The sequence below is a fragment of the Tachypleus tridentatus genome, chromosome 4 (genome assembly GCF_004210375.1).
Source record: "Tachypleus tridentatus isolate NWPU-2018 chromosome 4, ASM421037v1, whole genome shotgun sequence".
In the NCBI taxonomy this organism is placed as follows: Eukaryota; Metazoa; Arthropoda; class Merostomata; order Xiphosura; family Limulidae; genus Tachypleus; species Tachypleus tridentatus.
Genome location: NC_134828.1, coordinates 68,465,877 through 68,492,047, shown reverse-complemented (window position 1 = coordinate 68,492,047; position 26,171 = coordinate 68,465,877). Strand labels below are relative to the sequence as shown.

Sequence of the window (26,171 nt, the reverse complement as noted above, 5' to 3'; positions counted from 1 at the left end):
TTTCAATTTCACCAGAGTTTTGCAATCACTTTCTGAAATAACTGCTATTATTTTCCTTTCATTGCACGTTTATGTATACATGTGAGTATTTAAGTATACGATTTACTAAATTATTGTACACTGAAATATTGTATATTGTTCTCTAGTCCTTGATGTTTTTATATTTTTCCTGGTTTAATTATGTATAATAGAACATGCACTGTTGTGATTATTTCATTAACGTTAGTTCCTCTCGTATCAGCTCATTGTGAGGTGGAAGTTAACAAACATGACCTTGACATAATTTCGACAAGCTTATATAATGCTTGATGACAAGAAACCCACTTGAAATAAAAATGTATCTCAGAACGGCTGGTATGGGTATTAACACTTTTATTGCTTATCAATAAAAGTGATGATACCCATACCAGTCGTTCTGAGACACAAGCTTGTATGGTGTGATAAAGGAATTGACCTAATAAGTACGTCATTCATATATCAACAACATCAGGCGTATGTTGCTAGACGATATAATAGGATTACGGCATCACCACTAGGGGCGTGCTGCTACGTACACATTTCTGGGTTGTACAATAGGATAACGCAAACAACACCAGGAAGCATTGAATTTCGATAAGCTATGAAGCGTAGAGGGCATTGACAGAATATATACGTAAGCAACATCAGGGGGCGTACTGCTAGACGTTATAATTATGCACACTACTAGGAGGTATAATAGGATTATGTTTTTAACATCAAGAACATATTAATAACAGTAGAATGATAGGTGACGCCAGATGGTGCATTACTAATATTTATCTTTTTCATATTATTTTATTTAATTTATAGTCTTTGCTTTTGTAATTAATTAGCATGGATACTTCCTGCTGTATTATAGAGAATAACAACATAGAACACTAAACGTAAGTTGGAAATTATTTTCTAAGCTATTACTTTCTATTTTATATATAAAACTCATGAAGTTTTGATCATGAAATGATCAATATTTGATTTGACTATAAGTTATTACTTTCTGCTTCTAAGTTAATATATATTTTTCATTTTCAATATAGAATTCAAATATTTGCCACTTAAATATCAACTTTGCAAATATAACTCACCATTGCTTATACAAGTAAGCTATAATATTCACTGTACTTTAACTCTGATAATCAAGAGAAAATTTTATCTGTCACAGTGGGTAACAGCCAATAAAGTAAATTTATCGACTCATGCACATTTCGTAGCAATACAGAGAAAAAAATCTACATACACTAAAAAGTTACTAATTTCTCTTTTGGATTTGGAACTCACATAGTTGTTGTTCAGATATACCTTTACAAATATAACTAATCAATATCTTTACAAAAATCTAATTTTCTGAAAATGTAATGACTTAGAAACGTAAAGAAATAAGAGTATTGTCCATTGTCTTATAACTTAGGCTTGTGCTATTCAACATCATCCGAAAGGTAAATTTCTTCTAAGTTGACAATTCAACAGCATTTGATATTTACAATTAATTCAAACTAAATATGTTATAACTATATTGGCAACGTGTGGATTGCCAAGATTAAATTAACTTTCGTACAAATTTTTGTGTTTTTGCACATACTTTTACAAGTCTATGATTTGTAACATAAACAGTGTGGAAATCTCTAGATTCCAACTTTGGAATGCTTCTATTGTCAGGATCATATTCCCAGTGGTAAGTTTCGCTAGAAATACTACTATTCAATAATGTACGTAAGTAAAATCACAAACTCTAAGACCGTTGTCACACAAACTGGAACGTGTTCACTTTGAGCGTTATGACCTTAGATCAAGTGTTCACATTTACAGCTAACAAATCATTGGAAACTGACAAGAATTATTAATTTCGATGTTTATTGTAAATACTAGAAGTGAGAAACATTCTATTAGTAGTAAACACAAGATTTTCTTTCTGAGGATGTGATGGCTCTAAAGAAAAACCTTTAAATTTCATTTGTTTAAATGAAGTCAATTATTTAGATTAATATCCCTCCTCTAGACAAATCATCACATGAAACTTTTACAGCTACTTTTACAGCATACCTGCAGTATATCCAATTGTTGTAGCATTTAAGTTATTAAATATGATACATTTCTCTTAACAAAACATGAAATATTTCTCCATTTAAAAACTCTACAAAATATATCAAGCACTTGGAATCCATGAATTAATTCACTATCTACTTTGGGATAGGATTATGGACAACACATTATTTGTTCCTCTTGCTTATAATCTCCACTGCTTCCTTCCATTAGAGAAAACTTTTTTACTTTGGTAAATTCTAAGGAACACGCACTTTTAGTTGATTTTTAATCCTAATTCCGACATCCTGTAAAAGTAGGTCAGAAATTGTTTGTTTGTTTAGAATTTTGCACAAAGCTACTCGAGGGCTATCTGTGCTAGCCGTCCCTAATTTAGTAGTGTAAGATTAAAGAGAAGGCAGCTAGTCATCACCACCCACTGTCAACTCTTGGGCCACTCTTTTACCAATGAATAGTAGGATTGACCGTCACATTATAACGCCCCCACGGCTGAAAGGGAAAACATGTTTGGTGCGACCGGGATTCGAACCCGCGATCCTCGGATTAGGGGTCGAACGTCTTAACACATTTAGCCATGCCGGACCTAGGTCAGCAATGTCCAGTACTTCGTTAATTCATTACTTGCCTTTATGTATATTTTAGAACAAGATTATAAAACAAAATATTTAATTTGATTAGATTTATCATGTAAGATTTCAATTTGTAAACCCAGAAACTTAAGTTATCAATTATTTTTTGCATTTCCTCATATGGATATTTTAGAAATAACACAAACTGAAACATGATTGGATTATATAATACTGAATTGCCTAGATTAAAATTAACTTCCATAGAAATCTAGTAGATATCGGTTAATGTACAGTTTTGAATGTTTCTACTCAGTTAGACCCATCAATTGAATGTTTCTTACGACATTATACAAAATATACTTTTACACTTCAGTCTATTCACGTTTGATGTTTATTCTTCTTAAACAAGATTAAAATTAAAGTTTATAATTGACAACTATCAGAGACGACATGTTTAAAATATTTATGAAAAAATTACGAAATACTATTAAACGTTAGTAGATAAAAAAACACACCCAACTTTCATAAAAATACTTTTATTTACAATATTCTGGTCTCATTCTAGTATACTTTAGCTTAATCGCTTGCAATAAAAATATATTTATGGTCTCTACGACCTGTGTAATCACAGATGAACGAGCAGATATGTTATATTTTCAGTAATTATTTATACATTTAAATGAAGACAAACTTTACTGAATTTCAGTTTAATGATTATGAAGCATTCATCAGCACTATCTTCTGGTGTGAAAGATAGGCTTTAATATGTTTAATAAAAACTATTGGAATTTGAAATTCTGCAATACGTTTTAGTGAATATTAAAGAGTTGAAGCTAACGTGTAGGAGTTTATATAAAAAGTCCAGCACAAAGTAAAACTTATAATCATGCAAATCTTAACTGACTCTTTCCCTGTAAATATGCTCTTAGTACGTGAATGTATACAGCCTACCAAAAATGCAAGCAAACAACTAACCAAGATGAAATGTCGTTTTATTAAATAAACACATAAGAAACAAAAGGTATAAAAATTACCTTTAATATTTAGTGGATCTACAACTTAAGGCAGAATCACAGTCTCTCAGTGTGTTTACAATTACCTTTAGTATTTAGTGGATCTATAACTTAAGGCAGAATCACAGTCTCTCAGTGTGTTAATAATTACCTTTAGTATTTAGTAGTTCTACAACTTAAGGCAGAATCACAGTCTCTTAGTGTGTTTACAATTACTTTTAGTATTTAGTGGGTCTATAACTTAAGGCAGAATCACAGTCTCTCAGTGTGTTTACAATGCGTGAAATCTAAGCCTGTGAATTTGCATCCACTTTCTTACGGAGAGTTTGAATGATAGATTCCACTAGAAGTTGGTTATTTGGAACATATCCATTCATATCCAGTGACTGTCCAAAGGACAATGGCAATGCCATGATCTTCAAGCCATCATTTTGTGACTCGTACTGAATGAGTAATTTGGGAAAGAATATTTAACAGTTACAGGTAGAATAAAAAACCCAAATTTAAAAATTTGAAAATATTGCATATCAATGAAAGACCAAATCATAAAAAGAAAAAAATGAGCTAATACATCTTGTGTACTTAGAAAGTCAACAATAACAGCTAATGAAAAGGAAAAAATGAGCTAATACATCTTGTGTACTTAGAAACTCAACAATAACAGCTAATGAAAAGGAAAAAATGAGCTAATACATCTTGTGTACTTAGAAAGTCGACAATAACAGCTAATGAAAAGGAAAAAATGAGCTAATACATCTTGTGTACTTAGAAAGTCAACAATAACAGCTAATGAAAAGGAAAAAATGAGCTAATACATCTTGTGTACTTTGAAAGTCGACAATAACAGCTAATGAAAAGGAAAAAATGAGCTAATACATCTTGTGTACTTTGAAGTCGACAATAACAGCTAATGAAAAGGAAAAAATGAGCTAATACATCTTGTGTACTTTGAAAGTCGACAATAACAGCTAATGAAAAGGAAAAAATGAGCTAATACATCTTGTGTACTTTGGAAGTCAATAATAACAGCTAATGAAAATTATTTTTAGAATCCGTTTGGCTCAAGAAAGAATCCAGATGAATAAAATTAATTCATGTGGTTAAAATTAACCCCTAAGGTAACTAGCAAGATGAATTTTTTTTTCTTCAAACTTTTCAATATTTGAGATTACTTCCGTTGTAATGTTCTTCGTTTTTGCGTAAGTTATTCAATTTTATGAGATACTACCAGCAAGTGCCTTCTTCAGGGACAGAGAAGTAACTAGTTTAATACAAATAAACAACTGTAGAATAGAAAACGGAATTCGATTGTCTCAATTTCTGAAAACAATTCCTTGATATGAAAAAAAGTATTATAAATTACGTTACACCTGTGAAACACAAACCCTGTAGAATACCGAAAACTTTGAATTGACAAATTCATGAATAAATGTCTTCTTTAGATGTCGTTTCTCGTACGGTTTTGATGTTTTTTTAATCCAGCTGAAAATGTTCTATTGTAACATTTAGTACACGCGCTTGTTTAGAGCAACTTACGACACAAATAATGTAGCATCTTTACATGTGCTCTCCTCGATGGCTCAGCGTTATGCTTACGGACCTTACAACAGCGTAAGCATGTCCATTATGTATCTTTGTACTAAAACAAACATATCGGGCTGGATAAGTGCGAGGTATCTTAGTGTTATCAGTTTTGTCGTGGCTTTACGCTTTGTACATCAAAACACGCTACCCCAAAGTGTTGTTGTCATCAGTTTCGTCTAATGTTAATTTACAATTTATAAAAAAATATTCTTGAAGAAACTTGATATGAAACATCTTTTTAGTTGGTAATATATCTATATAATATTAAACATTCTTTTTTACACCCCAGTATGGGTTTCCACTAAAACGCTTGAGCATTCCAGTTATACCTTATTTTTGTATACCAGCATTGGTGAGATACTTAATTCAAAACTACAACTCTTCAGATATGCTAGATCACAACATATAAAGCATTAGCTGAAACGTTCTTTGCATTAGTAATTTATTATACAACAAGTCGTATAAGTTAGGAACGTCTTAGCTGGCAGAGGTCTTGGTAACACAAGTGTCATTTAAGTAATTATATTTAAATTATCATTACTCCTAACATTAATTTAAATCGTATGACAAATGGTCAGAGTCTTATTAATAATTCAAATGATATGGTAAATACTCATCTGTTCAATTATAAGGTAATACCAAACTCATGTTAGGTGTTAACTATCGTGCTCCGCCAGCTTAGTCGTTCTACCATATAAAACTTTTCCATGAGCACAAAATAAATCAATCTACTTCAGCCATTTTTGGAGCATCGCCGATAAAGAAGAACATTTGAGATTTACAACCATTCTTTTCTTCTTATATTCTCTTTCCGAGTTGTAATCTTCGTGCCTGACAAATCATTCTTTAAATGTAGCTTGATAGTTCTATATGTAACTGGTTTCAAAAGAAATGGGAATCCAGATCACTAAACCGCTACTTTATTCCAGAATATGGTGTATGTGCTATTGAGATTGCAACATACCAGACATTTTCGTAACTGTAAGAGAAATACAAATCTTAACTGCTGTTAAGCGTTCCAATTTATTTGAAAAAAACCAGAAGAACCCATTGAATTTAAATCGAGAGTAATGGATAGTCAATGCGCATGTCATTTAGCTATCGCTTGAAGGATCAATAACTTTTCTATTGTATTTCCCGATGTTTTTATTCTCAGAAACTTTTTTATTTAATTTTACTTATTTCGATTGTATTCTTTTCTTATACAACCTATTCTATGCAAAAAGCCATAAAAGATTAAATGTACCGCGTGCGTTATAACTTCACGTAATCAACTTAAATGGGTTTTCTTGCGGAAAAACTATAAATCAAGTATTTTAAATCCAAAACCTTAACATATTTAAGTAGATTTGTTAGTAATTAAGGCCATATAGTACACTACAGTGGGTTAAGTATGTTATATCAAAATGATCTTGGAGCCTCGCTACGTCGATTCAATCTAAATCTCCACATCTGTTCATGCTTATATTATGGTCTAGCATCTTAAATATAGTCATGCAGCATAGTTTCCATCGTTAAAGACTCCATCTTATGGCTTTCATATCCATAATACACCACTCTTCCCTGCTTTCTTTCCATAATCCATTTGGTGTAAGACGACAACAGTTCACTACAGCCCGTTTCAAAATTCCAATTGCATAGAAATCTGTAGGCACTGCGTCGGGTGTGTCTTCGCATGGAATAGATTGAATACCTGTTTCATTCTCCATCAGCTTGAACTATTTGATGGTTAAACGGGAGGTGTGACTGGAAGCCTTATTTGAAGAAACCACACTTTGTTGGCCCCGTTTTCAGACGAAGACCATTTTTCATTATATGTTCGTGAGTTCTTAAGAGTTAAAAGATGACGCTCTTTGCTTACCATGCTCTGGTACTTCTTGTTTCAGATCAATTTCTGAATGGCCCTGGTGACCAAGTTGAGCCATGTTCTAAACTTGAAACAAGCAAGGATATCCAGACATCATATGTTTATTGTTTTATTTGTTGAATTTTGCACACAGCTACTCATGAGCTATCCGCGCAAGGCGTCCCTAATTATAAAGTGATAGAATCATCTATTGAACACCGCCCACCATCATTTGGTAATGCTTTAATAACGAAAAGTGTGATTAACCTGCACATTATAATTCTCTCATGGCTGAAAGGGCAACCACGTTCAGTAACGTGAGTTGATCCCGCGATCTGCATATTGCAAGTCATGCTAGTCCTAGAATTATCGACTAGATTGTCATTTGGTCAATTTAATTATCATTGGTATTGTATTACTTTCCATTCTATCGAAAAGTATATAATGTGTTATCAGTTGTATTGTGAAACTGCTTGCTTTTAAAGTTATTTTATGAAAGAGAAGATAAAATGATGGATACCTTCTTTGCATTTATTATTATTATTATACACCGTCATTTTAGGCCTATCGTGTTGGTCTTTATGGGAGAAAGTACCAGTGGATCATTGTCGGAATGTATGATGATTATTGGTGGGAAAAAACTGATAAAGACACCACTTGCGACCAATCTCGACTTCAAGAAGCATTAGAAGGTTATATGGCTACCGATATTTTACCACTAAGCACAGATGAAAACATCACTGTATCAGGCTTAGTAAGTATTACTGCTAAAAGACTAGAAAAATACAAATATTTTGTTTCTAAATATTAATGATAAGATATTATTGTATACAATGTTAACTATTGCCTTAACAAGGTTGTACAAATATAAGGATTTTGTTTCTAAATATACATATTAAAAAGATCACGTATTCATGTTTGCTGGAAAGCTGCACAGCTAATTATAAATAATAATAAATCCTAACCTTAAATTGTAAATAAACTGTTTATAATAAAGGAAAAGGGGCGCTGGGATAAGTTATTGTTTCTATGTTGACCTTATAACGTTTATACTTTATAAATTTATAAAATAAACTCGTAGTTTTTATTGTAAATTGTTTATAAAGAGTTGAGAATAAACTTTAGTTTCTGAATGATTGAAAACTGAGTCTGAGCATTGATCCAAAGCAAGGCTCTAATATTAAATAAAACTATAACCTACTATACATTCTAGTCTAATCAAATTAAGAAAACAATAACATCTAAATCACTACTTTAATAAAAAGGGTTTGGCATATTTCGACAACCTATGATTATCTTATTCAAATTAATTTATAAAAGTGGTATAACAGCGTCATCTGAAACTATTTAGCAAGATTATTATACAACCATAATATTTTCACAAGTAGATACTTTTTTATATTTTATCATGTTGGAGATAAAACAGGAAGAAAAAATTCTCCGTTTTAGGTGTAACTCTGACCCTCTGTATGAATTTATTCCCTTGTTGGTGAGGAGCAAGTCTATACACTTACAACGCTAAAATTGTAGGTTTGAGTCCTGCTGTTGACAGACCGCATATGCCCCAGTTAATAGCTTTGCTATAAGCAACAACCAAATAACGTTTAAATCTATAACTAAATAAAGTACAGTTGGCGTTATACACCAATTTTAAATTTTATAAAGACACCATTTACAATAGCTAAATATTTCTGAAGAAGACAACTGGTGGCTGCTTAATTGAGCAAGTTTTGGTCCTTATATTAGCCCTTCCTCGTTGCCGTATAACTCTAAATAATCCGGTTTCGATACGCAGATAACACAGATAAACCTATAAGTTACAAATAGTTTTAGTTCATGATTTACAACTGATTTAATGTCTTAGTTTAAAAAGTTGAACTTGGAGAAGATATTGTATTTATGTTTATTAGATACAAACCACCGTTAATATCAGTCTTTTGTGGTTGTTGTTGTTTGTTTATCCCGTGTCAGTAGTATTCGAGTTTATTAAAACTTCAACATATCTTATGAGGACAAGGAACCCACTTAAAGTAGATCTATATAGAGTAGAGTATTAAAATATTTCTTTAAACACAAAACATATTCTCAACCTGATGAGAATGACCTTAGGTGATCGATATGTTGTTATCTGTTTTGTGTTTCAAATAAGTACCCATATTGGCCATACGAATTACCTTTCTCTGTTATGAGCTAATATAGATGATTTAGTTTTTGTAGAAATAAAAACAGTGACTGTGTGGGCTTTGATTCCATTTTGGCAACGTTTGAGACTTGATGTATTACTATTTGGCTAGAACATTTGACCATTTATAATGGGCATTTGGCCAAATTCCCACGGTTTCACTTCTGAAAACCTTACAAGACTTGTTTCTGTAATAAAAATATCAAACTGCATGGCTGGAAGGAAGAAAAATGTTTTAAGTTAACTACAAAGCGCTGACTACAATAACGTAAATATATTCTACGACCATAAACTTCAAGACAAGGTTACATTTATTTAACTCAGAATTTTGTTGTCACAACTTCAGGAGCGACCTCTTACTTATGCTGATACACTTACAATGAGTCACAAACTATACCTTTTTAAATGTGTTCTATAGATTAATGGGGAGTCAGTCCCAACAAACCATAGAACAAGTGTACAGTACTGTTACAGTGACATTACAAAAAAAACATAAAGCATCATTGTCTAATGACACGAAAGTAGGTGTGCTATAGTGATCGAACACAAAATCATAAAACATCAGTGTTTAATGACAAGACATTAGGTGTGCAGTCTAAGCTTATAGTAAAACCACTTGGATATCGTCATAAAATATGAAGCATGAAGAAATGTAAAATATTTTATTGAAGAAAGTGAAAGTGAACAAACAAAAATCTACGATCGTAAAGTTTACCCTATCACGAGTAGGTAATTAGTGGCTTAAATCTCGAAATGCCCTTTTGCATTTATATAAAAAAAATCATTAATTGTAGCCAGGATGTCTATTTGTAGAAGAAAATCATTTGTTGTTGTGCCATGTTTTTCTACACAGTAGTCCCTTATGACACAATGCTGTCGTATAGTGTAAAATATGTTTCTCCAATGTAAATTTCTGATGTATTTTACAAATTATATAAACACTTTTTGTTGTGTATTTATCGCCTATTTGTGCATCTTCAAGGAAATATTTCTTTATTTCTTGAAGACATTATCTGGCTTTTATGCAGACAGTATTAGAATATGTTTTAAAATTCTACTTATTCATGCAATATCAACAACAATAATGGATGCTATGGAGCATCGGCAAAGTAACATAATTCATTCTGTTATTGTCTAGAACTTCTAGAACGACGATTTCACTTTAATAATTATTTTTAGTTCGACAAAAAATATTTACAGACAAATAAAAAGAAGTCGCTACAGAAAACTGAATCGTGGTAGTATTTGCAATGGTTTTCATCTACATAATATAAAATGACGCGCTGACTTCATGATTCTAAAAAAAAGGTAAAAGAAATGTCTGTTGTGGTTAAGGTATATAGATTATATATTACCTATTTAACCTTCTACTTTATATAGACTGAAAACGTTTCACACTTATTAAACGGCTTACAAACAAATACTCTAGAATGCTTAAGTAAAAAGAAAGAAAAAACTGGAAGTTGAGCTACGTAGATGTTTTTCTTGATTATTTCCTTAATAAACATATATAAGGTGTATACATAAATCCCTTTCCTAGACTGCTTTCTTCTCTAAGACTCACATCATCCTACTCATACAAAAAAAAAAAGCAGTTATCACAAGACAAGTCATGAAGGTCAACCAGATTCGTAATTCTAAAGAAAGCAAATTCATGGTATTGACAGATCTACTGAATGGTTACTTGTATAGTTTTACCCCTGGTTCATTTGAAAGCATTTCAAAGAGAATTAAGAGGAGGACTTTTATTACTTCCAAACAGGACGACATACACAACTTTACGACTTACACATTAGTGATAGACTTGAAATATACTTACATTTAGTGGTAAGATGTACCTATACAACTTGTGCAAAAATCAAGCTGGATCCTACGTTTAAGTAAGTTCTGCATGACCTCTAGATAATGGTTACGAAAAAAACCGAAACATTCGCAAAAACACACAGGAATAAGTGATAAATGCACATATACAAATGACATTTATAAAATAGCTTGTAGAATATACAATGAATTTTACGGTGAAAAATATCTCGTTCATCACACCGTAGATATGTTGAATACGAAAGAGTATTACATCAACTTTAAAAAGTTACCAGTGCCATATCGAACCACTATGTAGAATAACATTTTGTTTGTACGTAGTTAAACACAAAGTTACACAACGGGCTATTTTGCTGTGCCCACCACGAGTATTTAAACCCGATTTTTTTTTTGCGTAGAAAAACGTGGTAGACTGACATCTGACTGTCTTCTACAAATAGAAATCCGTGCTACAGTTAACGGTTTCCTTGTTTATAAATGCAAGTAAGCGTTATTTGTTCCTATATTTAAGCCACAATTTAAACATTAGTGTCTTTGTTCATATCCGTCTAGTTAACTTTACTTTTCAATTCATTTTTTTCTTCTATCAAATTATTTTGGGTTCGCTTATCTCATATTCTGTGAATCTTTCTTATGCCAATACTTAGATTATTTTTTACTATAGTTTGTGGCCGCACACCTGTATTGATTGTGTTTGGAATATTTTTGTTTAGTACCAACGTAAACAATACTGTTCCAATAACCTTCTTTATCATCTTCTATTGGGTCCCCCGCTGGTACAGCGGTAAGTCTAGGGAGTTATAACGCTAAAATCAGGGGTTTGATTCCCTTCAGTGGACTCAGCAGATAGGTCGATGTGGCTTTGCAATACAAAATATACACATTTTCCATTGGTAAACAGAATAATTCAAGTGTATAAACTGTTACTCATTGTGAATCTATTAGTATAAGCATAGTCTTGTACTCGAGTTTATAACCGCTTTTTCACCAGAAAAAATATTCTAAAAGATATTTGTTTTTCGTTCAGCGCAAAGTTACTCGAGGGCTATCTGCGCTAGCCGTCTTAGCAGTGTAAGACTAGAGAGAAGGCAGGTAGTCATCACGACCCACCGCCAATTCATGGACTATCCTTTTCCAACGAATAGTGGGACTGACCGATCACATTATAACTCTCCCACGCCTGAAAGGGCGAGCTGTTTGGTGTGACAGGGACCCTCGGATTACTAGTCGAGTGCCTTAACCACCTGGCCAACCCGGGTCAAAAATGTAAAATTTATATAGATATATCTATAAGAAATCTACTACAGGAATAATTATTCTTATAAGAAGAAAAAATACAGTCTTATTACATAAGTTTATTTTCTTACGATTTGCCTAAAACGTACCAGGAATTCAGATTAAATCAATTTTTTAATACTCTAATATTAAATTAAAATACGAAAATAATTAATTTACAGTCTGTTCCTTAAAACTTGCCTAGTTTTCTTTCTTCTTTACATAAAATAGCTTACATCTCTTGAAAGAGATCCTTGATTCATCGTTTGTAATGTTTGGTTTTGATTGTTTGTTGTTTGTTTCTTCTCGAACGAGGTATCTTCTGAATACAAAGCACAGTATGACAGAGCAAGGAAGGGAAGCTACAGCAGATTTCACGGCTACGCTTATGACGGTATCTGGGCAATAGCACTGGCTATGCAGAAGGTGCGGCACAAGCTGATGTCCGAAGGAAGCTTCAGAAGTTTAGAAATGTTCGAATATAAAGATCCTATGTGGGTTCGCTTGTTCCGAGAAGCCTTTAACAAAACAGCGTTCCTTGGAGTCACGGTAAGAGCGGTATGTTAATTAAGAGTTAAATATAAGGCCAGGATAGCTCGTAACTTGCTACGAAAAATGCAGCATTTTACGACAAATATAGTGAACTTTTTCTACATTATTGCCCAAGTATTTTGTATTCAAAATTTAAAGAAAACTAGTACCTGTATAATATATCTGTCTAAGATAAAAAAAAAAAATGCAGAATTTCTCCGTGGACTTTTCTGCCTTTTAATGACATGCATCATGTGCTCAAAAGTGTGAATCCTAACACCACGTGATATCGAGTCTTTAACCATTTACGTTGTTGATTAAACAAAGTTCTCAAGTACAAAAAATATAACATTTTCATGCCTTAAAAAAGAAAGTGCATGTTAAGCATGAATAATATTAAACATGTGTGAAGACATTAGTATAATTCTTTTTTCAAAATATTCTTTTTAATATCAACAGCTACTTTAGGAAGCTCAAATTACCCTCAATATAATTAAGTTAACATAATTTTATAGTAAATTACAACGTAAACTAATAATGACTTTGTAAAAAATCCCGTTTTTTAACTTGGGATTTCCAATACACCTAGCGAGTTTAACTAACACTTTGTACCTATTACTATTTTAGATTAATTGTAGATGATTTATATGTCCTTACTTGTTTGATACAACGATATGAAAACTAATTTACATTTATGTTAAATGCGGTAATTAACTTAGCCATGAAACGACTAGACTGCATATTTGTTGATCAGCTGGGAGTTGCTGTTGTCAGGAACGAGTTGTTATTATTATGAATCTACTGTAATAAGTACCTTATCTAATTATTAAAACGTGTACATTACAACTTTTGTGTGATAAGTAAGCTTTAAAACACAAACATTTACATCTTCGATGCATGAGGTTCTATCTAACTTATTAAAACTCTTCTTTATGAGCACGTTCCATTATAATTCATCAGAATACATGAACTATTTAGGAACGGAAATGATTAAATACTAAAATAAATGATTTAAACGGTTCAGCAGAAAAGTCTTACCGGGATTTGTTTGATACTGCTGTTTCAGGGACCTGTTAGTTTCATCAGAAATGAACGACGTGGACTTGTTCTGCTCAAGCAGTTTCAAAGTAAGCTATTTTCTTTTTCACTTAATATAAAAACGTAAATTGTTAATTATGTTTTTAACGTATACGTTGTTTATCTACGTAAATGTTTATCCACAAACGTTTCCGCTGAAGACATTTGTTCATTTACTCATATTTTAGAAAAATGTGTCACCAAAGTAGTTTAACAGTTTTATACAGATGCAACATTTTCAAATAATATATATTTTCTATAACTTAAAGTGTAGGATAAAACTTGAAAATTTTCACCTCACAAAAGAATTGAAAAGCAGCCAAAATTTGTTACATATTTTGTTACGTTTTCAGTAAGTTATGCGATGGGTGTGGCTTGTAGTTAACATGCCAGACTCTGAATCCGAGAGCCTATGTTTCATTTTTACTACACAAAAATCACGTTCAATGCTTTGAGGCCCTGGATGCGTTATAAAAGTTACGGGAAAATCCCACTATTCAGTTAGATATGTCTAATGGTTGGCGATGGGTGCTGTTGACTACCTGCCTTCTTTGTAGTCTTCCAGGACTAAATGTGTAGTTGTTGTTTTTTTACGAATTTATGAAATAAACAAATAAACAGTTGATTTAGATTCGCTCAATACAAATTTAATTTTATGTGTGTTTCTATTCATGCTACTACTGGGCCTAGAATAATCTTTTTAAACTCTATATATATTTAAATAACAATCATTCTGATTGTTCACTATGGTCTTCTACAGATAAAAAGTCGCTTTGCAAACGTTGAAAAGTTAGTTTAATGCACACGAAAGGCTTGTTCTCAAAGTTAATGTTGTTGTATCAGACACGTAGAGATCGACTGATACTCTATTAAACGACTTTTACGGCCATCTTGCTAAATGCCTTTAAGTTGGTCTAAATTTTTTAAAACTGAACGAAACATGTCATCTTCGTACATGTGATGAGGTAGCTTCCTCTTATTTGGCTCTGCATAGCCAGGCGATTAAGGCACTCGACTCGTAATCTGAAGGTCACGGGCTCGAATCCCCGTCACACTAAACATACTCGCCCTTTGAGCCGTGAGCGCATTATAATGTGACAGTCAATCCCACTATTCCTTGGTAAAAAAGTAGCCCAAGAGTTGGCGGTGGGTGATGATGACTAGCTGCCTTCCTTCTAGTCTTACACTACAAAATTAGGGATGGCTAGCGCAGATAGCCCTCGTGTAGCTTTGCGCGAAATTCAAAACAAACTAAACTGATTATCTTGTTTATATCATTTCTCTAAAAATCTGAAGTTTTACCTTAAAACCTTTTATTGAGAATATGATGATTTTATTTTCTTATCTTAATATAACCGTCAACTTGAAAAACCGAATTTTCCAAAACCAAGATTTTGGCTAGGATTTTTTTTTTTTAATTTGATAACTAAACACCTAAGTTTTTTTTTATTTGCGTAAAAAGGATAGTGAAAAATTGATTCTCTTTCTGCCATTCATTACAAATACTTTGAAAAGCTTCTAGTTATCTTTAATATTTTTAGTAATACTTCTGAAATTAAAGACTGTTTTGTCTCTAGATAGAACTGAGCTTGGTTATCCAGTACCGGTTACTTTTGTTCTCTCAACTTCCTGTTTTGTAGTATCTATACAAATATTTTAAAATGTCAGTATTTTTCTTATTTAAAAGACGATGAGCACGTTTTACCAAATTTTGAATGTAAAAGTTTAGGTGTTTTACGGATAATATAATTTTACTGTCAGATTGAGCTTTATGCAATTCGCTATTCAATAAAGACGTTTCCCTATTCAATGTTTATTACCAGTGATATTAAAATTTTTCATTAAAGCACCACACGCGCCTCACACTCGAAATTATTTGATAACTCAAACGCCACTTGGAAATGCAGCGTGATTTTTTTTTATTATATCTTGCAAATATATTTTATGTGCCTCTGTTATTGTAGCTTCTTTTCACAGAAGAAAAGTAAATTGCAGCACGAAAGATCGGGGCTAGATGAACAATAAATGTTAGATACCTTTGGGTTAAAGTTCAACAGTGCTACCTGAGAACAATGCCATGCTATTGCAGTACTGAAAGCAAACAAAAGATTGTTCTACTACTTACTTGAGAGTCAAATTTAAAAAAAAAAATGCTTAGTAACATAACGGTATGTCTGCAGACTTATATTGCTAGAAACGGGGTTTCGATACCCGTAGTGGATAGAGGACAAATTACCCTTTATGAAGCTTCGTATTTATTCACAAACAACGATAAATTTAAAAATACGACCTTCGTGTCAATTCGTTTTCGAGCGTAAATTATTTCACTTCGACATGCTAGAATTATGAAGCTTTATTATTTCTAACACTCTTAATGAAGATATTATGGTTATCGCGATCTTAATATATTTATGTGTTTTCTATCACCTTGACGAAAATAACTCACACGTAATATACGTTGGTGGAAGTACTTGTACTGTATTATGAAAAGTTTTGATATCTCAACGTATCTGTATTTTAACTACTGTTTTTTAACATGTTAATTTTTAGTATCCTTGAAAGAGATTAGAAGCTCTTTCTGAAGAGCTCTTTTGTTTATATTAGAATGAGCTTTTCTTTAAGTACTTAATTCTTATGGAACTTGTTTCTATCCTTCAGAAAAGCTGCAACCTTTTTCAAACCAGTAAAAGCAAACAAATGTTCAGACACTTATTTTAGAAGATTCAGCAATAAAAACTATATTGTATAAAATAATGTTATTTTTATAACAGTTCAGATATTTGGCATTTCTGAATTTCATTTGTTGATACTCTCAAATGGTCTTAAGGTTATTTTTATCACAGTTTGTTTGTTTTTGAATTTCGCGCAAAGCTACACGAACGCTATCTGCGCTAGTCGTCCCTAATTTAGCAGTGTTAGACCAGAGGGAAGGCAGCTAGTCATCACTACCCCCGCTAACTTTTGGGCTACTCTTTTACTCACGAATAGTGGAACTGACCGTCACATTATAACTCCCCACGGAATTATACGGCTGAAAGGGCGAGCATGTTGGGTGCGACGAGGATTCGAATCCGGGACTCTTGGATTACGAGTCGAACGCTTTAACCCACTTGGCCATGCCGGGTTTTATGAGGAACTTTCAATTTATAAGCGCCTATCTGATGAGCTTTATCTCATATAAATCAATCGATGTATCTGAAATATCACTTTAAATTGTTTTTTTATTTATTTTACGTATGTAAGGAGGAACTGAGGTGAAAATTGGTGAATATGATTCTATCGCTGACACACTGGACTTAAGTAAAGGAACAACTATTACGTGGAGAGGTAAGACAAATATGTGTCCATTGTATGATTAAATCAAAAATCACTTTGAATATAAATCTTAAACAATTCATAATAATATTAATTTATTTTATTTACAGTTCTGTCAGTTTTTCCAGTGTTGGGTCAGAATGGTTCTAAGAGAGGATTTTCTTAACACCTTCATCTTTCAGCACACCTAAACTCAGTGAACCTTTCTCTCCTGATTTCAAACACACAATAGTTCAATTTTTGTTATTATGTGAACATTCTTTTGTCACCAGATTATCAAACATAAAAAATATTTCTTAAACAATAAATAACACAATTTTTAGAATAAAGGAAATCCACTGATTATCCTTTAAATGTCAACTTTGTACTTTCTTGAAGGTAATTCGAGTAAGGCAGTAGTAGGTAAATGCTGCGCTTTTCATCTCCTAACAACACTAAATTCGAAAACAGTAGTGTCATATTTTCTTTTTTCAATTCATAACGGTGATAACTCAGTCAGGTCTTACTTCTCAAACAATATGTACTCAACAAACTTTCAACTTTTCTCTTTAACGGTACTTGCCTGTCTGAGTATACAATAAAATCAATATTGCTGGACTGGATTTTTTTTACGTGTTTTCCAGTTGTTTTAACACAATTTCTCAAATTGTACCTCAATAGTCCTTTAATGACAAATGATATTTTATCATTTTTATAAACATACTAATCACGTGCACTCACTTTATTATCTTCTCAATTTTATTCTTCATGTGTAAAAGAATGTTGGATAAAAAATTGCAAACAAGGAGTAGGAGCATCAAAAGGAAACAAGATAGGAATGGGCGAGTTAAATATAACATTTAATTGGTGACTGTGCAACCTCTAAATTAGTGTGCCACGTTCAAATCATTCCTACTTCGTGTACTAAATGAAAGGTATATGTATCTAAATTTCTCTGTTGTCAACTTGGTTTGAGCAACCAGTTTAGATACATATGTTATCAAATTATACGACCGTAACAAAATGTATGACATCATAAGGGGACGTTTAATGTTGAAAATGACACAGATAGCCCTAGTTGTCATACCTCACTTGTGTGTTTGTGTGTTTTCTTATATATAGCAAAGCCACCTCGGTCTATCTGCTGAGTCCATCGAAGGGAATCGAGCCTCTGATTTTAGCGTTATAAATCCGTAGACTTACCGCTGCACCAGTGTAGGACCATACGGAGCTTGTGAGAGATACTATAGTTGTGTGACTGGTAAGGGTTTGAACAAAAGAATAATATGAAAACTGCTGAATTTGGAAATTTTAAAACTTACTGAGTAGGCTCCCTCTAGTACAGCGTATTTACAACGCTAAAATCAGGAGTTCTATTCCCCTCGGTGGGCTCAGCAGATAGCCCAATGTGGCTTTGCTATAAGAAAACACACACACACGTATTAAGTATTTAGAAAGGATTGTACGTTTGTTTGTTGCCACTACACAATGGACTACCTGTGCAATGCCTACCATGTATATCGAAACCAGATTTTTAGCGTTGTTAAGTCTACAGACATACTACTCTGCCATTGGGGTGGGGGCATTTAAAAAGGATTAGCTACTGATAAAACTCGGTTCACGTCTGTAATTGGACCAAATTTTAAAGTAAAACACCAGGTACGAATGAATGGAGTAATGGCCACATATACTTTGAAGTAACAGTATGTCAAAAACAACCAAGTGTTGTAATGTTTTCCCACCCGTTCTTACCTTGTTTCGTTACTTTTTGGTGCTCCCATTCCTAGTTAGCGTTTTGTTTTTTTACATTTGACTTATAACTGTGTGTTTTTGGTATATTAAGTAGTGACTGAGCTCACTTATAACTGTGTGTTTTTGGTATTAAGTATTAAGTGTGACTGAGCTCTAGGCCTATCCTCTTCCAATCTTTTCTTAAAGCTGTCTCCTATCTCTCAACATTTCCTGATTTTTTCTAATATCTGTGCTATAGTTTTTCTTCCAACTAACCAGAGTGGCTGCATTTTCTCTGACTGAATTAGTGGCGTGTCTTACATTTTCAGCATTAATATTTCTAACCCTATCTCTATTACTGCAATAATACTTTACTTCGCTGGGAAGAAACTTTTCAAGTTTATGACTTTTTCTCTCATTTTGTATCGATTAATTGTTTTATATAATTCATTTTGAAATTATTTAATAACGAATTTAATTTCTAATATGTGTCTTAAGATGTAAGGAATGATGTAAGGTTAACTACTGTGTTTTTAACATACTTCCAAGACACATTCAAAATAGTACATTTGTAATATTTCTTTTGCACATCTCACTTCTAATTACTTCTAAACAAGTAAGTTAGTATATTCTGAACAATTAATATCCACATCTAAAATAGTAGTCTTTCGTGTAAAGTGACATTATAATAAATTAATATAGTCTTCAGCAGTAACATTCTTTTGATACTTTACCAGGGGATTCCGACCCCCCTATGGATAGAACACTAATTGTTATTGAAAGAACTAGGATCAGTGTCACCGTTTATTCTCTTTTGGTTACCTTCTCGATACTGGGGATCTTGCTAGCAAGTGTCTTTCTGGTAGTGAATATCCGTTATAGGAATCAAAGGTAGGTGAATTGTACCACATTATTCTGTGTCAGTTACTTAAAAATTTCTTTACGTATCTTGTTATCTTTAGTTGGTTAAAGGTCATATTTACTCAACATCTTATCTAAACTATATGATAGTTAAGTATCGTTTTGCTAATAAATACCGTGTTTCTCAGTAATAATAAGACCTACCCATAAAATAAGACCTAGTGTGATTTTTGGGGATAGTTTTAATATAAGCCCTACCCTTAAAATAAGCCCTAGTTAAGAGTGGCAGGAAGAGGAAAGAAATAAAAAAAATAATTTATTAATTAGTTTAATAGTTAGCTAATTAGTTTGTTTAAGTATTAATCAGTTAGTTTAATAGTTTAATAATAGTTTATTTTAAATGGTTAGTTTAATAGTTTTACTTTGTAACTTCATTTTTTTAATATATCAAAATAAGACATCCCCCGAAAATAAGCCCTAGTGTCATATTTTGGAGTGAAAATTAATATAAGCCCTGTCTTATTTTCGGAGAAACACGGTACGTACAGCATATGAGTTCATAAGACTATGAATTTGTTAAGAAACATTTATGGAGAGAAAGAAATATTCAGTAGACAGTATTAAGATGTTATGACTGATATATTCGTAATTAAGAAAAGAATTCAAGAGTGCAATACAATTCTAACCAGAAACTTTGTAACTCAGGAAACAAAATGTCTAAACAGTGTTAAAATATTATAACTGAGGAAATAATTCCTAAACGGCGTTAGAATGTGATATTTAATAGTTTTTTTTAAACAAACTAAGGAATCAAAGTTTCTAAATAACGTAAAAATGCTATAAATTTTCCGCTTCCTACGACTACGAAAAATCCACGTTTTGTGTCTTTGTATTTAAATGTTTTTTTTTAATCTGCTTTTTTTCTTTAAAAAGTGCTATAAACGAAAGATTTGTAATTATGGCAAGAAATTTTCAGACGCAGTAAAGATGCAGTAACTATAGCTACGTAACTAAACCTTCTGAAGTTCAAGGACTTTTCATGGAAAAACAAAGTAAATCTATTTTTAAAATCGGATCTCTATTGTACCATTTTCAAAGCTAATCCTTTTCTTTTACTTTCATTTGTTTTTCCTGAGGTAGACATCTATTTGGATCGTGCAGAACGTAGTGTGCTCAGCAATATTTATCAGTAAAGTTTATGATGAACCACTTAGTAAACATGAAACATGTGAAAGTTTAGAAGTCTGAAGAAACTCAAAATAGACGTTAGCCAGTCAGGATTGTGCTTCTTCATTGCGACGAAATTTCTTTCAATAAAAATATTCTAAAACTTTCATCAAACATAATTTGAACGCTTAAAGTATATATGTTATTACAAATAAATCCAACATTTTTCTCTGTTGGTTCGTATAAATAGGTCTCAATGAATGTGTGACTGAAACAATATATAACCCATTCACTATTTTCTTATTCCTTTCATAAAGAAACATCAAAATGTCAAGTCCTTACTTGAACAACCTAATCATCATTGGCTGCATGTTAACTTATACAAGTGTCATCTTGTTAGGCATGGACAGTGGACTCACAAGCGAAAGAAACTTTCCTTACATCTGTGCTGTAAGTTTTTCGATTATTATGAAAATATTTTAAGTTCTTTTTTAGTAAACTTACTACTGAGTATAAAAAGTATTATCAATACAGTTAGTCAGATCTTGCTTAAACGTAGTCAAAGTACTCAGTTTTTATACAGTTGTTTCAAAGTGAAAAACTTAAATTAATTAAAATAGGTGTGTAAAAAATATAAATATTTAAAATGACTTATGACCTTAACCACCAAGAAATGTTTATTTCAGTTAACATCTGCAGTACGTTATAAATGTAGTGGAAATTAATATTTAATAGATTCATGACTAATATTTAGTTTTTAAACCAAACATCACATATGTGTGTGTATGTATATGTATATTTTAAAACCAATTAGAGGTATTAGCACATCATTTTAATAGCTTACATCACATCAATTTATTAGTGAGTACTCTTACATTTTAAACCAAACTCAACAGGATGTACATTTTAAACCAATTTCAACATGCTTGCCCTTTTAGCCGTGGGGGGGGGGTTATAATGTTACGGTCGATCCCACTATTCGTTGGTAAAAAGTAGCCCAAGAGTTGGCGGTGGGTGGTGATTACTAGCTGCCCTCCCTCTAGTCTTACACTGTTAAATTAAGGACGGCTAGCGCAGATAGCACTCGTGTAGCTTTGGGCAAAATTCAAAAACAAACAAACATTCCAACTAGAAACGAGTTATTCTAGGAGCTCTGGGTTTTAATCATGTTGTAGCATTATTTCTATTGTAATTATGGCGTTTCACTTAAGTCATTACTTTTAGTGATCAGTTTCTCGTCCACGTTATATCAGCGGTAAGTTTGAGGAGTTATTGCTCAGAACTCTTACATTCGGGCCTCGATCCCTTAAAAAAGCGCAACACATATTTCCTTGTTCATATTTGTGCTCAAGGAAACAAAGGCAGTCAGTTTCTTTCAGAATATATAACTGAATCCCTAAAACGTTCTTGGAATGTATGTTTATTTTAGTAGTTTCTAAATTAGTATTGACAATTTAGCAACTTATATGTAACTTGAGAAAAAAAAGAACTTTTCAGTGCACTTCAAGTCCCACATAAAACTTATCGACAAAAACGTAAATTATTGGTTAATCTCAATACAGTACAAAGAGTGTGGCTTCTCAAATTGTTTCATTTGCTTTTGTTTTTTTTGTTTTTTTTTTTGGTAAGATAATACATTTGACTGATAGTATAATTCTGAACGAAACACGCCCCTCGCTAGTACAGCGGTATGTCTCCGGATTTACAACGCTAAAATCAGGGGTTCGATTCCTCTCGGTGGGCTGAGCAGATAGCCCGATGTGGCTTTGCTATAAGAAAAATACACAAACACACAGTGAACGAAACGAACAAAAGACTGAGTTTTGAAATAATCTCATACCAATCAGTAGTGCAAGCAATGAATGGCATTTATTTCTTTAAGGAAACAATTCTAAAAGAAAAATAAATGTGGTAATAAAATTTGGAAAAGTGGGGAAAATAATAAATTAAAGTCGACATGTTATTACAACCTCATAGAAAAATCCATAAAATAAGTTTCGGTTTTTGTCTTTGTTGTTTTTCATTCCTAACTAGCAAAACAAAAGTAACTTTTAATATTGTTATAGAAGTGGAAATGGTATATTTTCATTTAGTTGCTACGTGTATTTCAATTAATGGTTATTACTTTCATATCTGTATTGTGTATATCACATATGTATATATAAAATTTGTTTTTGCTTAATGAAATATGATTTAAGGAAAATAAATTTTACTCTTCACCAAAAATTAATTTAGGCTAAACTTTCGTCTTCTGTTTCTGAAAAGAAGTTAAACCTAAATCAAGAAGATGTCTGAAGTAACTAAATATAAAGTAAAAACACACATGCTGATATAGGTTGAATATAAACCTTGAACAAGGTAATTTATAAACTAGTGACTACAAGTGGGATAAAAAACAAGAAACTCTTCCACTAAATGAAAGTTAATTTGAGAAAGATAAATAATTTTATCAATTTCAACAGAAAATATCAAATGGACTATGTTTACTAAAACGCAGCTTACAGGCTTAGGTTGTTAATATAATGACATGAAATTACAGTTTTGTTGTTGTTTCTCTTCTAGGGCCGAGCGTGGGTTTTAATGTCTGGTTTCACTTTAGCCTTTGGATCCATGTTTAGTAAAACGTGGAGAGTCCACGCCATCTTTACTGATATTAAACTTAACAAGAAGGTAATAAACTTATTATTATGTTATTTGTTTTTGATTTCTTGGTAAACTAATACATTTGGCTGATAGTATAATCTTCAAAACAATGAACAAATGGTTGAGTCTTAAAATAAACTAATATCAGTCGATACAATTCACAAGTACAAACCAATGTGTAACACTAGCAATGAAAACAATCCCAAACAGCAGTTATAACTTTTAAAAAAACAATAGTAGAAATGACAGACAAATGTGATGATCAAATTTTTAAAAAGTTATGATAGTTATTAGATTAAAACTAATATGTCTCTACAATATCTGTATTACTGGCACATGTGACAAACTATCAAATATTAGTAACGAAGTTAAACACACCTTGTATAACTGAAAGCTATTCTACACTTGATTGCGCTCGTTTGTGTGCCATTTCAAATATGTTTGTTATGATCATTTTCGTTCAGAACTGATTTAATAAGTTTTGTAGGACTAGGATTTTTAATAACTGAGTTGTTCAAAACACTGTCCTTCAGAACCGGGGCCCGGCATAGCCAAGCGTGTAAGGCGTGCGACTCGTAATCCGATGGTCGCGGGTTCGAATCCCCGTCACACTAAACATGATCGCCCTTTCAGCCGTGAGGACGTTCTGATGTGATGGTCAAAGAGTAGTTCAAGAGTTGACGGTGGGCGGTGATGACTAGCTGCCTTCCCTCTAGTCTTATACTGCTAAATTAGGGACGGCTAGCGCAGATAGCCCTCGAGTAGCTTTGCGCGGAATTTAAAACAAACCCCACCAAAACCTAATCCCCAAAGATAAAAATAACTAAAGTTTTAAAACGTTTATTATATAGCTCTGTGTTAGTTTTCTTTCTGTTTGTCATGTTATAAATATCTATCGTGTGTTAATAACAAATAAGATGTATAAAACATATATATATAAGGTGTTTATTCTTAACTGACTCAATGTAATAATTACGGAAAGAAAAGAATTACAGTAAAAGTTACTTTGAAGAAGTAAAAGTAAAAAAATTAAATGATTTAAGATTTTTTGTCCTGTCAGGACAGTTTCGACAGCATGATTTTCAATAAGTATATAGAATATAATCTGGATAAACACTGTAATATTCAGAAACTAAACCTAGCTATGGAATTTATATTTTCCAGCATAAATTAAATCCAGAAAATTCGTGTAGCAACATTTATATCCAGAGTTTTTCATATAAAGGTGTTGCTATAACTACTAAACGCATCCTGTATTAATATGAACGACGCACTCCACCATGTAGATGATTTTAGTAAATGTATGAGACCATTTCCAAATGTCAATAAAAATAAGTGCTACAAATTTAATCGTCTAATCTATGGATTCATAACAGTTTTATATTTTCAATTCTAAGTAAAACGTTTTTAATCCATTGATATGGGGAAAAATCAAAAATAATTTCGTTATATTTACAGTATATCGCAAGTTTAAATTGTATGTAAACTACTGAAATTATTGAAGGTTATTCGTGAGACAAGATTATTCTAGGATTGTAGGATATGAACTGTTACGTGTCCTTCTTATATTATTGATCTGAAACCTAATTATGAAAACTAGAAAAAAAACATTTTCAATTATTCAAACGATGTGGTCTTCCATAATAAGCAGAACAATAAGCGAACCAGAAACATCAGAGAACCAGTTCTCTGAATATTAAAAGCTCAAAACAGATTGCAACTTTGATTTTTAATGGAAACCTTGTTATGCTGCTCACGTGCTTTATTTCCTAAGGTTTGATTTGTAGAAAATGTCTTTTCTATCTACCATGAAATTAGACTATTACTGTATGCGAGTAGAAATGAGTTACTTTTGTTTCAGGATATTTATTATATATGGGCTCAGTAGATAGCTATCATACATATCTACAATAATGGTAGAATGTTGGCATTGTTATGAACAAAAATTATTTTAGCATGACAAGAACACTGCGTATCAATCATTTATCATTAACGCATTAACGTAGGACTAATTTATTTTTAAATATATTCCCGTATGACGCTATCAATTAAATCATGAAAATATTTATTTGTTTACTGAACGCTAACAAAATATTTGTGTCAGCCGTTTCTAATTAAGAAGTAATAGTCCAGAGGGAAGACAGCTAATAAGTATCACTCGCCGCCAATTACACTGCACAACAAAGTTTTTGCTTCTTGAACACTGTTGGGTGTTCCTTATAGATTTGTGGCTGCTGATCACGAAAATCACATCTAAATTTGCCCACCACGTACCGTTTCATCGAAATCTTCAGTTTTGCTACAATGGAAAAACGATATCAGGGCAACTGGAATCCGTCAATGCTAGCTGACTGCTGTTGGACACTGCAACGTGATGCACCGGACATTGAATATAAACGAAAATCAGGAGGAAAACACTTTAATTATGTTGAACTTAATAGCGTATTAAAAACATAAACGCAATTAAATACGTTATTGCCGGTAAACAATTAACTGTCTATTTCTCAGAGTTCCTACGTGAT

At 32.3% G+C, this 26,171-nt stretch overlaps 1 protein-coding gene across 2 annotated transcripts in view; it reads left to right on the top strand.

Moving 5' to 3' along the window:
• The window catches only part of LOC143249374 (gamma-aminobutyric acid type B receptor subunit 2-like), a 321,015-nt gene that overhangs the window by 252,656 nt on the left and 42,188 nt on the right, over positions 1 to 26,171 (top strand). For both annotated transcript variants that reach the window (XM_076499120.1, XM_076499119.1), the window contains exons 6-12: positions 7,630 to 7,821; positions 12,661 to 12,894; positions 13,943 to 14,003; positions 17,197 to 17,280; positions 19,716 to 19,869; positions 21,324 to 21,456; positions 23,569 to 23,676. In XM_076499120.1, coding sequence (XP_076355235.1) covers positions 7,630 to 7,821; positions 12,661 to 12,894; positions 13,943 to 14,003; positions 17,197 to 17,280; positions 19,716 to 19,869; positions 21,324 to 21,456; positions 23,569 to 23,676 — 966 coding nt within the window. The remainder of the gene's footprint in view (positions 1 to 7,629; positions 7,822 to 12,660; positions 12,895 to 13,942; positions 14,004 to 17,196; positions 17,281 to 19,715; positions 19,870 to 21,323; positions 21,457 to 23,568; positions 23,677 to 26,171) is intronic.